This window comes from Xiphias gladius, chromosome 6, assembly GCF_016859285.1.
Source record: "Xiphias gladius isolate SHS-SW01 ecotype Sanya breed wild chromosome 6, ASM1685928v1, whole genome shotgun sequence".
NCBI classification, from domain to species: domain Eukaryota; kingdom Metazoa; phylum Chordata; class Actinopteri; order Istiophoriformes; family Xiphiidae; genus Xiphias; species Xiphias gladius.
The window spans coordinates 25424612-25443234 of record NC_053405.1 but is presented as its reverse complement, the minus strand read 5'-3'; the positions used below and the strand labels follow the sequence as shown (position 1 = coordinate 25443234).

The window sequence follows — 18623 nt, the reverse complement described above, 5'->3', positions numbered from 1 at the left end:
TTTACATTGGAGAGACACAGAAAACGAAAACGCCCCGGGTGGGGGTCAAGAACCCCGCGAGGGACGTCCGTGACGTCGCGATTAGCACGTCCGGGCACGCTCGTACAGGTAAGTGCCGCACGGGCTCGCGCGTGACTCAGCCAATCAGCGCGGGACGGTCTGTTCTCAGTTCACCACTTTCAAAACATTTGCGCGTGGGGCTGCGGGCTGAGTCCAATTACATCACCGTCAGTCGTAAAAAAAAAAAAAAAAAAAGGCCTTCAGCTCACCGGGGGAGGGGGCGCACACACACATATACATCAATCTCTGACACAAGCCTCGAGAGGCTGATTTCTACCCCCTGAGCTCAGCGGAGCGCGGGAGGACACGAGCTGAACTAATGGACATACATTCCTCCAGGAACATGAAGAAGCCAAGGACGTTGCGCTGCGGCATAAAGGTAGGCATCCGCGCCGGCCACCACGGAAGGTCTCGCTTTAACCTGCTGCACTTGTTCTCCCGGTGTCCTGCGCAGGCTTGCACGGCTTTTACACGGATAATAATACTGAAACAAGCCGGGAGACAGAAGATTTCAGCCTTTTTTTTCCCCCCCTCAGAGAACCTGAGGACATTGTCTCCTGAGCTTCACCTTAGACAAACAAACTCCCAGGCGTCGGCGCAGTGACACGAGCCCAGAAAAAGAGCGTTTCCCCCCGATCTTTGCGTTTGAGAGGAATGTGCTAATCACCATAACTTTCTATCTTTTTCTCTCTGACTGGAGGAACGTTGCTGTTACCTCCAACCGTTCAGACCCATACGATTGTTTGGTGATTTTTTTCTAACTTCTCCAAAGCTTGACGGTGTTTGCACGGACCCCTCACTGTGCCAAAGTGCACATATGAATTTGTGGAAAATGAAATAACGGCATTTGCAGGGCTGCAACTAATTATTATTTTCATTATTAATAATCTGCTGATTATTTTCATGATTTGGTCAGAGAGCTGGTTTAAAATTGCCCATCAGTGTTGTGGAGCCCAAAGTGAAATTTTAAAATGTTTTGTCAGAACAAAAGTCTAAAGCCCCAAAATATTGAATTTCCAGTAATGCAAGACCAAAAAAAGCAGCAAAGAGGATCTTTGGCATTTTTACTTGAAAATGATTTCATTTATTATCAGAATAGATTCTTCTTAATTTTCTGTCAATTGCCTCATTGTTTCAGCTTTACAAATTTCTGCTTCAGAGGGATTTGAGTGCAAGGGAATCGAAGAAAATGATGACAGTTTTGTTTTTCTATAATTAAACACGTCACTCGGTCAGTGTCGATGTAAGTTAGTAAGGTGTTTGGTTGCCGTGTCCGCTTGAAATTTTGGAATTTTTTCTGCACTCCTGGCTCCAATATGAAAGTCTCGCTGAGCAGAGGGTGAAGTGTTACCTTGCTGCGTGCCAAAAAGGAGCTGTTGTACGTTGCTGTATGGCAATGATAGGAGCAAAACAGTGTGTTCCAGGGCTGTGAGTAATAACCAGACACATCTCCATGTTGCACTTTGGTGGTTGCTTTCAAAACTCAGTGAGAAATGACTTGTCTTCTTCTTTGTGTCAGTGAAGCGTGACTAATACACCTATATTCTGTACGTTTGAGGGAGACAGTGAAAAACAACTTGAGCAGTGTCTGAATTTCCAGGAGACGAAGGCTTAATTTGAAAAATCTGTGGAGCGTTTACCTTCAGCGTTCTCACATCGACTGTGGTAGGTCCGGCTACTGCAAATCTTCTCCTGTTTATCATTTTAAGTCTTCACTTCAAAGCCCCCCCCCCCATGTTGAAACCAAGATGTACAAATAAAGATAGTTTGGGGGACCGTGAAACTGCATGGCTCATCCTAAAGTCATCGACACATGAGGGTTCAGACTGACCTACAGCCCATCCTACACAGTATGAATGCACCTAAGCTTCAAAGCTATGCAGTGTTAAATTTAGATAATGGGAGTAGCTCAGAATAAGACGGCTGAGCAGCACCGAATGCGTCAGTAAGATATATCTGCAAGTCTTTCCTGCGGCAGTGAGAAGTGGAAGCAGAGGAGTGTCTTTGAAATTGTGTCGGGTCAAACTGTTGTGCCAGGGCTCGAGATTAATCTTGCCCTGTCTAGCAATTGCAAGTGAGGAGTAGAAAATTTGGCTGAGCTGCTTTTCCTGTGCAACCAAATCACTTTGCTCTCTGCAGAGCAGGCAGGTCAACAATGGTTAAACAGGGAGCAATCATATCCATCCATCCTTTTTCGTGACACCAGTACACCCTGTACAGCAGTTTGCTCTCTATTTGCTCAGCTTCAGTATGGCCATTCTGTTTGTTTTTTCACAACTTTGAACTTATAAACTGTCGACTACACCGAGTCTACACCCAGGTTTCACCATCAAATTCTCTTTAAGGATATCTCTGTCAAAGTCCGAGCCAAGTTTCTGCTCAAGGGCACGTATTGTTTATACCCCGAGCTGTGGAGACAGAGTTGTTTGGAGGCTCTCGGCTCCTGCTAGCTTCCCTCCACAGCTCAGTGCACCTGAGCACGTGGCTCACGTTTTTGGCTGTATCACAGACTTAAAGACGCAGTTTAGCATTCAGGTCAATACACCAGTTCACTTTTCTTTGCTCAGAGTCAGATGAGAAGATTGAAGCCGCTCTCATATCTGTCCAGAGCCAGGCTAGCTGTTTCCCCCCTTGTTTCAGCCTTTATGCTAAGCTAAGCTAACCGTGTCCTAGCTGTAGCCTTGTATTTAGCAGACATGAGTGGTAGTATTCATCCTCTCGTCTAACTCTCTGCGAGAAAGTGAAATAAGCATATTTTCCAAAACGACTTCCTATCGCTGTAAAATCTACAAAAAACTCCTTTGTTCATGATGCTATTGTGCAGAAAAACTGTTTTATGTTTGTTTCACAATGACGGGAGGTGATTTTGTGGCTTTCGTTTCTTTCAAGTATCCTGGGAGACTTCATACACTTTTCCGTATCTTTTTTTTTGACCAAGTGGTTCAGGCATTTTTTTCTTTTTTTTTTTGTAACAAAAGAAAAAAGAAAAAGATTTCCTCATGGAAATCCACGGACATCTACCGCCGTAGCTACAACACGTGTCCCTGAAATAAAAGCATTTGAAATTCAAGTGTGAACTTCCCCCAATTCTGTCCCTCACAGCAGGGTTGAAGGCTGGGACAATAACGTCTAGAAAGACGGAGCTGAGTGTTCAAAAAGGATAAATATGTACATAATCCATGGAGAATCCAACTCTGCACAACCACTTTCCTGCTTACAAACATTAAACAGGCTTAAATCACTTGCATTACCAGTGTGGATAAATAATAAATCCTTCATCTTCATGGTCTGACATAGTGTTGACACGCTGCGGCTTTCAGCACCAATCGTATCTCTGCTGCTTCTCTTCTCTACAGCTTGTACTGCTGTATAAATGAGGTTTCAAGTTTATGAAACATTCCCTTATCTAGATTATATTCTTGATTAATGATGATTGGGTTAAAGAAAACACGGTTTTTGCCATTTCTCAAGCTAAAGGTGAAATTTTGCAATATAATAGAGCATGTGTTGTCAAAAACCACTTTCCAGTGTGAAAGCCAAATTGTCTAAAAGCCAAAGAGTTGTTTCTGAAACATGACATTTGTATCAGGCCTTAGCAAAAAAAATAAGAATCCAATTTTTTTAAAGCTTAAAATGGATTTTAAGTTGATCTGCAGCCTTGTATAAAGAAACGGTCGAGAACTGCTAACTTTTTGTTTTATTCTAAATCACAAACAAAAGAACCTTGTTCCCTGCCTGAAAAAATCGGTCCTGTCGAATCACTTAGATAATTGAACCCTATTTGATACAAAATGAGGATGAAATATTAACAATAGTATAAAAGCATCTATTGTGTGTGCTAACAACCCATAAAGCCAAGCTTTAATAGGAGCATTAACTGTTCTGAGACGAAAGCATAGTTTATTCTCCCTCAGCCAACCTGGCAAGCGGTAAACAAACTGAAAGCTTGGATTTATCACTGTTTTCATTGCAAATTCACTACTAATCTCAACACATATCACTGGTGCATTCATGGCCCCCCAAGCGAATAAACCCATGTACAGGGAGTCATATGAGTGTCTATGAAAGCCTCCTGACACACAGACAGATGAGTGGTTCTCCCAGATGACTGGGAGTCCGTCCAGCGGGTGGACTCTGATCTTTCCACATCTCTGAGTGTGAAGAGAAAAGTCCATGAGACAAAATCAGGCAGTTGGAAACAAATACAGTATAACTTGGAACTAAGTAATTGGCTGAGAATGATTCCAAAACCTCATCAGTGAATCCAACATTTCATTACTCCTTTGGAGTGTTCTTCCTTCTAGGAAACTGTACTTGTGCCTTCCTTCAGAATTTACAAGTCATGCTACTTCATACTAATACAAATGTCAGAGGGAAATGTTGCATTGTGAAGTGTGGACTTGAGTCAAACTCCAGCCATGAATCTGAAGACTTTACGCTTGATTTGACAAAATCAAAAAAAGACTTGTAACTTGACTTTTTGACTTTAAAGGATTTTGGGAAATATTTTTTCTGGCTGAGAGTTAGATGAGAAGATTGATACCACCCTTTATGTTTGTCGCCCAAACGTGAAGCTTACAGCCAAGAGACGGTTAGCCTAGCTTAGCACAAAGACTGGAAGAAGGGGGGAAACAGTTTGCCAGGCTCTGTCCAAAGATGACAAAATCCGCATACCAGCACCTCTAAAACTCACAATGACTTCCTGGTGAGCTTCAGAGGTGCTGGTACCAGCCAACGTTATATAAACAAAAATTGGCCAGAATTTGCTCCACCTCAACCAGCTACAACATTAAAATGCCGCTTAGGTGCTAATACATCACTAATAGTGATCCAGTTATTTGCATAATAATACTGGCCATTCTGCACAGGTAGAGTCCCTCTACTTTTGGTATTTAAGTATATTTTGGTGCGTAAATACTTGTATACTTTGAAAGCCGGTCTTTTTCTTTTGATTTGAGTATATTTCCATTGTGTTATTGCTATTTGTAATTAAGTAAAATAAAGGATCTATGTACTTCCTTCACTGTCTGAGACTGAAATTATCCACTGGACTGAGGCTGTTGAGTTGAAGCTGTTTCGGCACTAATCCAACAGGCTTCTTCGTTCATTGACAGGAAATCCCAGTTCCTGACACGAGGTCATGCGTCATTGTCAGAGTCGCATGAATCAAGGTGTGAATTCGTATGAAATCGGTCAGGAAGGAATGTCAGAATGGCATCGTGTGTGTGGTGACTGTAATAGCCCAAAAGATTTCAGATGAATTTCTGTTAAGGGAAGATGCCTAACTGTCTGGAAAATTTATGTAGAACATAATTTGGATGATTCATGTCTTTTTAAATGGATGAACGCGGCTGAATCCTTGCATGTTGCGTTGTTTTTTTTTTGTTTTTTTTTGAGCAGCTGTTGGGTTTCTCCCCTTTACAGATCTCCTCATTGCATTTTACAACACAGAGAATATTGCTTCTCTGATGTGTAGGTACTCACCCCATTGGGTGAACTAAATGTCACCTGACTGTTTGCCAGGGTTGAAAATTACCAGCCACATATGCAATGACAGTGTTTCCTCTGAGATGATCTTTGGTTTTTAGGCTTCTCGGGAGGAATAGGTTTAGACACTTGACAGCCGTCATTTGTGACTATAACTTATTGTAGTTCTGGATCCGTCATCCGTTATGACTACAAAACTTTTTTCAGAGCAGACTGGAAATTTGTGATAAGCATCTTTATGGTTCACTAACTTTCTTGCATAGGTTTCCATGTTATTAAACGTATATACTGAATGTTCAGCTACAAGATGCCGCCGTCAGATCGCCCCGGGCAATGGGGCAGTCAATTTCCAAAAATTCCTTTCAGATTTTACATTTCTGTCCTGTCTGTCCGTATCTTTTCACGTGCCGGTATTTCTCTTCTCAAGCTCCCTGTACTGTCTGTCTGTCCCAGCTTTTCGTCCTGTGCCACGGCCTCCTGCAGTTCTCTCAGCTGCTCTACAGCTCTTATTTCAAGAGCACCATCACCACAATTGAGAGACGCTATGGCCTCAGCAGCTACTCCTCAGGAACCATTTCCTCTCTCAACGAGGTAGGAGCCAACAATAACATACTCTCACACCGTTTGAGATCATGATAGCTTTATTTCAAGGATACTAATGACAAAGGAGGAATTAGAGAGTGAGCGACATATCATAATCACTCTTCCTCACAATTCAAGCAGGACTCAAGTATTTTGGAACAGTTTTATCACAGATACAGAGGTCAGGGATAATGAAAGAATGTACTTGGCAGGTGCTGGATTTTTTTTTTAATCCTCAAGTAGGATTTCAAATGCATCCCACAGATAAATGTTTTCCAGTTTTGTAGGTTTCAAGTATGCATGGCCACAGGTCGCTAGACCATAATTATATCACTATGTTGACATTTGGTCATTTCTAGTAGCAGCTCAGGACCTGTCAGGATTTGACTGCTCTTGGGGCTTGAGTGTCATTTATCAGATCTGATTTGATTGAAGGATATTTTATCAAAGCACAGACCAAACAAGGGCTGCTCATTTCACTTTTGCATCTCCTCTTGGAGTGGTTATTTGAAGCTGCTATAATCAATATATCTTTATTAACAGTGGATAAAATGAAATGGTTATTCTTAGTGACAAACCCGCAGATAATTATCAACCGAGTTCCCCATAGCAGTAATGTTACTTTAAATTTTTGAACTTCTTTCTGCCTCTACATTTCATTACATTTCTTGAACATGAATTCTGAATTGTGCCCCACTAAGTTTGGATTAAGCCGGTCATTTCCATATTTGGTTTGGAGAGAATGGTTTTAGCAATGTTGGAGAACTGTGTGACTTGCAACTCAACGCACTAAGTGTGTATGAAATGATTTGAAAAGTGTGACTGTCCTATGGAGGGAAAAATTCTCCTTCTGCAATGGATCCTCTTTGAAACCTGCGTCTGTCTCTTAGGTCAGTAACAGTGTGCTGATCGTGTTCGTGAGCTACTTTGGAAATCGGGTTCACCGTCCTCGCGTTATTGGAGCTGGTGGACTACTGATGGCTGTCAGTGCCATGATGCTGACCTTACCTCACTTCTTATCCCAGCCCTACGAATACGACTCTGTTTTACATAGTAAGACAAAGCCCTGAATACAAGGCCACACTGCTTCTCTGTCACCACTGACACTGCTAGGACAGCTAATGCTACTCAGTTCAGAGCAGGGGATTCATGAATGTACAAATATGACAGGGCAATTTATGAGACTTGACTTAAGGTTTTGCCTAGAATGCACTTTCTCAGCAAAAGCTCCACAACAGTCAGCAGGAGTCAAACAAGTATCTGGTGTTTGGCTCGCTGGTGTATTTAGAAAACGTTCTGGTGCACTCCAGCTGAACTTTTGCATAAATCTCGATGAAATTCATAATCTCTCTTTACTTGCTGAACGCTAAGGAGATTAGAATTTCCTCCAGGGCATTTCATTTGTTATAACAATCTCCCTCTTCCTTTATTCCTTTTGCCCCCAGACGAAGTAACTTGGCATAGTACAGTGTGTCAGTGAAGAGTCAGACAAGCTTCAGGAAATTAAAGTAGTTGGACATCTGCATCCACTGGCTTGTCATTAACTATCACTGTATTTTCTTTTTCCCCCATCCCTCCCCTCTCTGTCTGTGTGTGACCACCTGCTGGGATCCAGATCTCCACGACATTTGCAACCTGCAGAAGAACTCGAGCAGCCCTGAATCTTGTGGCCGTGACGAGACCAGGCGTCTGGCTGACACCAACAACCTGTGGCTGCTCATGGCCACTGCTCAGCTGCTCTTTGGTGTTGGCGCGGTGCCCATCCAGCCCTTTGGAATATCCTACATAGATGATTTTGCAGGACCTGGCAACTCCCCTCTTTACATAGGTGAACGGCCTGTAGTTCAGAGCTAGACTGATTTGTTTAGATAACAAGAAACAATCTGAGGGTCATGGTGTTATATTGGCAATTCTGCAGGTTTGCATGTAGAAAAGCTCTTTAATATGCAAGTGTGAAGATTCTTAACATCAATATTTTGTGACCTTAGAATCATACGGTTCTATCTGCAATCTAACTGGTTTCCATATATTGAGGTTCAAAGGTTTTCACATGCTAGACAGCAAAACTGATATACAGAAAAAGTTCTCTTTTATCTCTCAAGCCACTGTTAATGTACTCTAAAAATCTAACAAATCAAAATCCTATTACACTTTTAAATGGGAGAACAAATTTTTGGTTCTTTCTTCTGACGCAGAACAGATAACAAAAATGTTGCTGTAAAAAGCTGACAGTTTAGCCTTACTTTGTTTTATTACACAAAATCAATACATTCACTTGTGAAGGGAGGTATAATGTATAAGATATTTGGCCACAGAAAAAATTCAGAAACACAGTTTTTTAATTCAGACATGAAAACATATTGTCACTCGAAAGATTTCCACTGACAGATTTAGGCTGATATAAATACAGTTCAAAACACTAAAAAAAACACCCAATTTAACTTTCTGGACAAGCTAGGATCATCAGTGTCAGTGTCTGAGCTCCGAATGTAGTCATCACTGGGTCTGCTGCAGTACACAAGTTATAGGCATAAAACGAGTTTGCAGCATGACAGAGTTAGCAGATTCCTACATATATTTAAAAAATGGCCTTTATTGCATTCATTGCTGTCAGCTCTAGCATGGTGGGGCCTGCAGTCTCGAGAGTAATGATGTCAAATATGAGGGCACTTTTTGGAGAACACCTTTAAAAATGAACCAAAACTAAATGCTGGTCTCTTCTAATGGAAAGGGAAGGCCAAACCACTTTATACAGAATATACAGAATACAGTGATGAGTGCCATAGATGTCCCCAGTTATAAATCTAAGGGCTGAATGGCATACAGCATTTAGGGACGTAAGAGTCGATGTTGCTGCATGTCCGTAAATCACATCAGAAAGACTGCTTTCACAATCCTCCGTCCACAAAACATAGGGAAACAGGACTGGTTTCTGTATAAAAATCTGAGCCTCCTTCTTAATGTTTTTATTAATGCATCAATATGTGGTTTAAGGGGATTTTTTCATCAATCTAGATGCCCCAAATAAATATCATGCGGGAATTTTTGACAAAGATAGAACCTTGTAATTCTAAGGTCAAGATTCGGGAAGAAAATCACAGAGCAGCTCAACAGTTCTTCAGAAACTCTGCCTCACAGGCCCTCTTATCATTCACAGCCGTCCTGTTTGCAGTGTCCGTGTTTGGGCCTGCCATTGGCTACCTGCTGGGCTCAGTCATGCTGCGGCTGTATGTGGATGTGGACAAATTTGGTTTAGGTAAGGGTGAGGTCTTTAGAGGCATCCCAAAGTTATTTTATAGACAGGTTAAAGCAGAAGAGATGCTTCACTGTCAAGTCTGGTGTTCACGGTATTCATGACTGTTTCCTGCAGGAGCCGAACAAGAGCTGAGGCACGGTGATCCTCGCTGGGTCGGGGCCTGGTGGATCGGCCTACTCATCACCACTGGCTGCCTGGTTCTCACCTCCATCCCCTACTTCTTCTTCCCTCGTAGAATGCCTACAGAAGATGATGTAAGTCATAATCTCTCTCACAGAGGTGTCAAGTTCAATACAATCATGTTATATGACTAAACAGAAATTTTTCTTTTGGATTATGTAAAGCTATTATCCTTTTTTGTCGTTATAAAATTGTAACATTCAGGGTGATAATACTCCTTATCTACTGAACGTCTCTCATGTTTTACTGACACCTACTGGCTACACATCAGTATTGTTCATGTTTTTACCATCTTGAAGGTAAAAATGAGGTTTCTCAGCATTAACACATAACTTAGCATTATAACTGGCAAATCATGTCAAACACATTTCATTTCCCATAATTGATTTTTATTTGATTAGTGAATTCTTTTTGAGTGTATCAGGCCTTTTAAACAATCCGCAGAATATATTAGTCACAGATAGTATTAAGCGTATTGCTCTAAAGGGATTTAATCCTCTTTATGTTTGTTAAACCACAATTAGGCTCTTCCAGCTTGTTCGGGACTTGACCTGGTAAGAAAATATTTAAATGACAAGGATACAAACTCTGATAACTACGATATCTTTTTTATTTAATTTAATTTATATTATTTAATCTAATATAATGAAGTCCAGTGAAAACACTATTAAAGTTATAGTAATTTTTGCTTAAATTCATCATTACCAGCAAGTGACCTACTGAGAAAATCACAGCCCACTGACACAGACAATACGACCTCATTAGCACAAAGATACTTACGCTATGTGAAAGACCTCACTTTTCCGACCAGTGCATACTTGGTTTGGGTTGTTTGTTCTCAGTTATTGGAAAATTGTAACCCCCGCTAAAGAGATGCAAATCTTCCAGTCAGTGTCAGAAAAGAAGCAAAGGGCGCGTCACATTCATCCTTACAAGTATAAAAGCATATGACGCAAGTGATGCTGGGTTTGTAAATTACATAAAACATATTGTTACAGATTACAACAATAGAATAAACCACGTTGGCGAACTATTTTAGGCTTAAAAGTGCTGAATAAATCTGTATAAATATCATTTTTATGTTCATTTTACTCCATTGTGACACCTAATGTACACCAGTGATTCCCAATCAGATGTACTTGGTATGAGACTTTTTTTTTCTGTTTTTTTTTTTTTTTTTTTTTAATTGACAGCGCTTGACAACTGGTTAGCATGCTACTTAGCTAGCAGTTAGCTAGAAGTCTACCTAGCTAACACAGTCAAAATAATTAGCTAAAAGAAATGGATATTGGATGAAATAGTTAGCTAAAAGTTGGTAAACAGTTGAAATAATTACCTAAAATCCATGTATAAACAGGTAAAATAGCAATAGAGAAATGGTTCTGTGGGAAATATTTGACTGTTCAAGTATTATTCAATAAAAGCATTTATCATTAGTCAAATAGTGAGTTGAGGATGGATACAGCTCTTATCTGAGGTACAGGGTGTGTCTGTTGAGACCTTTGGACACAATAAATCACAGTGCTCTGCGGAGAAACAGTGCGGTGGAGAAAAAGCATGATCACTCTTTCGTAACCATTCATTTTTTGTTAAGATTAATTAAATCTAATAAATCAAATGGCAGAAAATCATTCATCGTTTTTTTTATTTAATCAGATAATGTGAATGTTACACCATTGTTTTTGACTCATGCACTTACTGTTTTTTATATCAAGAGTTGGAGAAGATATTACACTATTATTCATGAGACCAAGCAAAGTGCCTAAAAAAGAAAAATACTGGAACAAAGAAGGGGTCAGGTTGTAAGCTCCACCGAGGGCAGGACAGGGGGAAAGGTATAAACATGAATGCTTTCAAAATCTGGTTCAGCTGCTCCCAGGACCAGCTCGGTTTATGACTATATGCCATAACTCTCCTATGTCAGACCCAGCGGACTTCAGTTAAGTCTTTACTAGGTTGTACTTAATTGAAAACTGTGTGGTGGAGGGGCCCCAAGCCTAACTGGCCCTGGTGAGGGTTTCCTCTTCCTTCAGTTCAAATAGTTAGCTAAAAATAATCGGTGAATGGTTGAAATAGTTAGCTTAAATTAATGGATAAAAAGTTGAAATAATTACCTAAAATTGGTGGATAAACAGGTGAAATAGTGAGATAAAAGCAATAGCTAAATGGTTCAAATAGTTAGCTAAAAGTAATTGGTAAATGGTTGAAATAAATACATTTCATGACACAAAAATGTTTGGTTTCCTGTAAAACACACATTTAAATGAAGTGCATGAGCACTGTGGAGCCATTACACAGAACTGTCAGTTCAGTTCAATGTTCCCACATGAGAGCAGCTCCAAGAGACAGGGTTTTGTCGTAGGAGAATGTTGCGTGAAGGAAGAAAAGAGGTGGGAGAAAGAAACTCTTAAAGATTTAACTGATGAAACAAGTCTTCAGGGCTGATGTGATCTTCTACGGAATCATAAATGCCCCCAAGTTTATTACATGCTTAAAAAATAGTGAACTCTAAATTTAGTTGTCTTGCTATTTTAGTAGAACGGACGCTGTGATTATGCATGTACACATACTCCTTGTAACACTGTATACTGCATATTATTTTCCAGGTGATTGGAAGCGAAAGTGACATGAGTGATGACTTCAAGAAGCCAGATATCTCCTTACTTGATTTCCTGAAAAGTAAGTTAATTGTATTCAGACTGCAAAGTTTCCACTTGTAAGATTCATTTAATAACTTAACATAGGTTTGTATAGTTAACATGTTCTGTAACAGGTGAAAAGGACGAGAGACTTTTTGCTGAGGTAATTTCCAGCACTTATCAGTGTCTGTATGTGACTGTGTCTAATCAGTGTTTCCCAGAATGTTTGTCCACCTCCTGTGGAGCCCTCTCTTCCTGATGCTGGTCCTGGCCCAGTGCTGCTTCTCCTCAGTGATTGCGGGTCTCTCTACGTTCCTGAACAAGTTTCTGGAGCGGCAGTACAGCACTTCGGCTGCCTACAGCAGCCTGCTAGTAGGTAGGTACTGTGGGGGTGCAAATATAAAGACGGGGCTTCAGGAGCAGCTCCTGTAACAGATCACAATTGGCCTTGAAGTTAGTGGCAGCTGGCTGTCATATTGTACAGCATTGTATTTATTAAACCATTTTTATGAACTCTGGAGGTGAAATTAAACAGTCTTTTAAAATCATTTAATGGACGTTCTGGAGTTTGTCAGCCTTGCACTATGGCCACTTTCCAAAGAGGGAACTAGGTTTGTGCTGTTGTCTTTTCTTGCATTAACATTTTATACGTGTTTGTTGGTGCTTAAAGTTTGTCCTTTTGCAACAATCAATTTTGTGTCATGTCTCAGCTTACAGATAAAGTGAAATAGCACATGATGCTTAAGAAACCCCTTTGGACATCTTCAGTAGACAATAAATGCCATCTTTACTTGGCGATAACTCTGCGGTTGGTTCCCAGGTGCTGTGAATCTGCCAGCAGTAGCAGTGGGAATGCTGGTTGGTGGGATCATCATGAAGAGGGCAGGTCTCTCTCTGAAGACTATCCCACGTTTCTCTGTGGTCGTGCTGACCATATCCACCCTCCTCTGTATCCCTCTCTTCTTCATGGGCTGTCCCACCCAGAAAGTCTCAGAGGTCAATCATCAAATTGGAAAGTATGGGTGAGTGTGAACAGCACTGTTTCTCAAAGGTTTAGTTAGTTTGGTTTTAAGGGACATTGGATTGTTTGTTTCTCTTTTATGCAGAGTCACACAAACCCAGCCTAACTTGCTGTATATGACATCCTTACTCAAATGCAATAAAAATCAAGAAGCAGCCTTTCTCAAAATCCGAGAAATAGCTGTGCTTTGTTTCTGAGGAGCAATAATTCCTCATTGGTTCACTGATTTTTCTTATGGCACGCAGTAGCAACTCCCCAAAATTTCATCCCACCTCACTACTGATGTTGGGAAAGTCAGTGCAATTAACAGATGGATTTTTGTTTTATTTGGATGCACTGGTTGGATGGTGGCAACGAAATCAGTGTGAATGTGTTGTTCATAAAACAAAACCTAACAAACCGAACCTTGAAAGTGCAAACTCACATAGAAAGGCCCCAACTAGCCGCCCCACCACCCTGCCGCCGCGCAACACACATGATATACAGTACAATCTCATTCCTTTGTTAGCTGTTGACTTAATCAATATGTAAATTACAGGTTATACTAGCCAAGAATTGGGCTAAACTAGGCCACAGTAAAATGCAAGTAGGCCACTAAGATGTTGGAGCTCCACCATGAAATGAATAAAACAGTTTTTCTCCACCGTCAAACTGCCTGGACTCAGTTTACTCTACAATTTAGAATGGTTGTGTATATAAGTTGAATTACATTATAATTAATTAAAAATCACAATATTTGAACCTCTTTAGCTCTACTAGCAAACACAAAGTACTCGGACATTAGCTCTGAACTTCCTTCCCAACTACTTGTTTTTGTATGTCTCTCTCTGCCCGCCACAGGTCACTAGCCACGTGTTACTCCAACTGCTCCTGTCCTGTCAGCGCCTTCAACCCCGTGTGTGGTTCTGATGGTATCGAGTACATTTCTCCTTGTCATGCAGGCTGCACCAACTTCACTAAAGACCCCAACAACACCCACAGGGTTCAGGTCAGTGCCCCCTTTAAACCACTAGGGGGCTATAGGATGGGGGGGGTTTAAAAGTAACACGGCATTTTGTCTGCATTTTCTATCAGATTATACAACAGGCTAAATCATCAGCTGTAATCATTGAAATATTCTGATGCAGAGTAATCATGTAAGATATTTTTATTCCAAAGAAAAACTGAATCCAGGATGAGAGAATTTGTTTATATAGCTGGGTATTCAAAACCTGTATAGTTTTCTACAATAGTGTTCTCAGCCTGCGATGAAGGCATAAGCATTTGGTTCCTGTCCTAGCACAGGATCTTCAAATTAGCCTGACAGGTTGTAATTAACCTTTAACTGTGTACTCAGGGGCAGATGGAGTACTGCCGGGAATACATACTTCAAATAAAATGTCATTAAGATGCATTGACTCCGTGTTAAACTATGCTCTTCTGGGAGTAGACTTTAACTTTGGCCTGACTTGCCTATTTAGTTATGAGACACAAAATCACACCATCTTGTTTCAGTGTCCTAATATTTAGACTGTGTTACATATTTGCCATGTGTTACTTGAATTGATGATAGATTTTATGCAGGAGCAGCGATATGAAGTCTGAGACCTTCATCATTTGTCTCATCAGCCAATAACTTCTGCTCCTAGCTGGACACAAGTGACTTACAATCACTGTCCAATAAATGCTTATTAGTCACAGAGCATATAGGAGGTGTTTTGAGAAGGACACAAATGTCAGTATTTCAGTGTCACAGCTTGTGAATAATCTTCCAGTGGGTGGATTGTGTGACTGCTAATAGAGTATTAGTCAGTTTGACTGAGCATGGAGGCCCGCTGTGTAATACTGAAGCGGAAACACAGAGCCTGATGGCCACCGCTAGCTTTATGGATTAATCCCCAGAAATCACAGAGTAATTATTTTCCCTTTCTCTTGGACTCAACTGTCCTGCTCAATTGATGTTGATGTCAAATGTTTGTAAGTCATACACCACTGCGTCAAACTATATATAGCCCCCTCTTTTTTTAAGCTTTAGCATGTGAATACACTTGTTTTAAACATTTGCTAATCATTATCACCCATTAATAATGTGGACTAACTGTTCTCCCTTTGTCCTTTAAATGTTTCAAGTTAAGCATATACACTTATTTGAACGGGGGGGATCACAGCAGATGTAGTACAACGTAAGATAAAGTTAAAAAAAATAGTTTTTAATTTTCTTTGTACCGATAACAACATTGATATTTCCTTTGCTTTCTTTCCGGATACAGCTGTATACCAACTGTAGGTGTATATCTGGGAGCGAGAGTCACGCCCGCCAAACTCCCTGTCCCAACAGCTGCCCTCATTTACTTCTCCCCGTCATACTCGTCATGTCTCTGGCATCACTGATTGCCTGCCTCACTCATAACCCCATGTACATGATGGTGCTCAGGTAAGAAAGGATGACGATATACTATACTATACTATATACACATATACATTTGTCATTTATTTGAAATGTTAGAAAATTAGTTCAGAAGTACCAGTATTGATCTAATAGATGTTGTGATGCAATCTGCTTGCCCTTCTGTTCAAATATTTAGTGCTGATTTTATGATCCTCATATTTCATCTAGTTGCCTACAAATACTGTATTTTTTAATTATCTTTCTGTTAAATATATCCAAATCTGACCACACAACGCTGTCTCCCAGCCTTTGTGGACTCGTTTTTTATACTCAGATTCATAAGAAGAGGCTTTTATCATCGTTTCCTTCCCAGTAACTGCTGCAATCAAACACTGAGCTGCTCTTGTTTTTAATAGTCTCTGCCAGGCACTTCTTGAGTCAATAAAAAGTCAAATAAAAGAGTGAATAAATGAATGCACTAAGCCCTCAATATAGGAGAGCTAAGAATGGATGAAAAACAAATAGACTACCCACACAAATTGGGAAATTTGATGAGAAATTACTTTCAGAGAGGTTTATCAAGATGGTCTGACAGATTTATTCAGTGATCTGAAACAAAATCAAGTGTAAAAGTTGTGCGTTTTTTTTAATACAAGACTGTTTCTGAAATATGAAAACAAATATATACCCATTCATCACTGCCATAGTTGTCCAGCATTGTATTGTTTTGAAGAATGACAGTACACCAATAGCAAATGCAGGCATTGACCTTTTTAAATGTATTTTCCTGTTTATTTCAGATCTGTTCCCCATGAAGAGAAGTCATTTGCGATAGGAATCCAGTTTTTACTCATAAGAGTATTAGGTAAGTCAGGGCACAAATACTGAAAAACTAATAATTGTATTAATGATACACTTCCTTTTGTTAAAGTGCCCGGTACTTCCCCCAAGTTGCCAAATGTCCTCCTAGTGCGCTACTTTTAATTTGATACTCAACAAAGTTCACAGTTGTATGCAGTCCCAAAGTGTGCATTATGAAATAAATAAAAAGACATTATGAATTTAAGAAATTATGAAAGCTAAACTCACTGTTATGTCATTCATTATTCTCATGTTTTTGATTGTTTTTTAATTTCCTCATATAATTTTTAAAATATATATGATAATAGATCATATTATCAAAAGTAAAAACAGCAAAATGTCAATAGGGAAAATGACATTATTTTGCAAAAAGGGGATTTTGAAATAAAAATGTCTATAATGAAATAAAAATAAACTCCAATTAATCTTGGTTTACATGAAAATAAGAATAATTAAATAACATATCATAATAACGGGTTGAGTTTTGCTAATTTTTTTAATTATTTCACAAATAATTCAATAATTTTTCCGTAAATTTCCCAGGTCACTGGAATGTGGGGCTGCTATTAGGTGCTACAACAAAATTAGGGAGTGTAATCAAATGTAACTTTGAATTACATTCATCAATACTATGAAATTCAAATTGTTTCATACATTTAAACAAATATTTTTTAGCAAATGTTAGATTGCTCTCTGGTAGTGGATAAATGTATTTACCCTGAACACACTCTCTTTCTTCCTTCCTCTCAGCCTGGCTACCTGCTCCTGCTCTATACGGGATGGCCATTGATACATCATGTATCTGGTGGAAGCGTGTATGCGGAAAGAAGTTCAACTGTGGTTACTATGACAACAACATCTTGAGGAACCGGTTAGAAAACTTATCACTCATCATACTTATCACACATGTATCGCATACACATACGCCACATCCCTGCTGACAATCATTTGTCTTTATTTGTTGGGCCCCTGCAGATACTTGGGGTTACAGGTGGGCTATAAGGTCATGGGCATCGTCCTGCTGATGATGCTGGGGTGGAAGGTGCATCGGACTCAGGAGTACAGTCTGGAGAAAAGGCCCGAAGCACTACTGTGACCCTGCTGAGCGTCCGTGTTGATCGAAGCCTCTCTGTTTCTTAAAGCTTTGCTGTGGTGTTAAACGTTTTGAAGAACAGTGCGCTGAGAAAAGCTGTGTCAGTGGGAGGAAGCCACCAGCCAAGATAGGCCTACACTGACCTCAATTTCTGTAGGCCCACCTCTCTATGTGGTGCTTAACTGGTTGGAGTAAAAATATATATTTTACAAATGGGAAAATTTATCATGTTTGTGGATGCTTTAACGCTTATGTTTGGAATTACTCTGCCAATATGAACCACTCATTACAAGTTAAGAGAGGACAGCTGAAACACCTCTCTTGTGTGGTACCTCACAACATTTTACATGGATCTGAGACAGGGATGAGAAATCTGACCAATGATAAAACAACAGATAATTATCTTTGTATATTACTTGTTCCTATAACGTAGGAATCTATTCAGGTTTCTATTTGCAATGGAAACATACTCTGTAACTAATTAACTGTATAGCTTAATATTTAAGTTTATTTTTTATAGATGTTTGTCTCATACACAGAGACATCTGTGATAACTGCAATACTCATTTCATATAACATCAATTATACTTGATTAAAATGCAATGTTAATGAAATTTCAGATATCAAGTTACTCGTAAATTGAATTAACCATACACATTATGCTATCTACTGGTGCGGTTATATGGCTGTTATCACAGTGGAGTGCATAGATGTGTAAGTATTACTGGCTAATAAAAATTATACAGTACAAGTCAAGTCAGCATGAAGTATTTTATTCATTTTTGTCTTTGTGTGTGTCTCTCTTGTGGAGGGCCTTGTGTCAAAATCTTATTTTAACACCTCGTGCATATTCTTTAAAAAAACAAAACTATTTAATCAAAAGACCACAAACCAAGTGAAATAAGTTATTATTATTCTAGCATTGGAATACTGATTGGCCTCTGCGTAAATAATGAAGCTAACATGTCTATTTTTGCTATATGCACTGTGTTTAATGTGAGCAGACAGGGCGACCACAACCTGTCATTTTCCACTATTTTCTTACATTTTTTTAATTTTCTTACAATGCAAAGGTA

General features: G+C 39.7%; 1 protein-coding gene across 1 annotated transcript; it reads left to right on the top strand.

Moving 5' to 3' along the window:
- Positions 1-287: 287 nt before the first annotated feature.
- slco2a1 (solute carrier organic anion transporter family, member 2A1) lies at positions 288-18303 on the top strand. The gene is made up of 14 exons (XM_040129547.1): positions 288-439; positions 6001-6138; positions 7020-7182; positions 7745-7957; positions 9287-9385; positions 9500-9639; positions 12172-12244; positions 12416-12580; positions 13025-13226; positions 14066-14213; positions 15475-15638; positions 16394-16458; positions 17205-17325; positions 17430-18303. The coding sequence occupies exons 1-14, from the start codon at positions 380-382 to the stop codon at positions 17548-17550; spliced, it is 1872 nt and encodes a 623-aa protein (XP_039985481.1). The 5' UTR covers positions 288-379; the 3' UTR covers positions 17551-18303.
- The last annotated feature ends 320 nt before the right edge of the window (positions 18304-18623 follow it).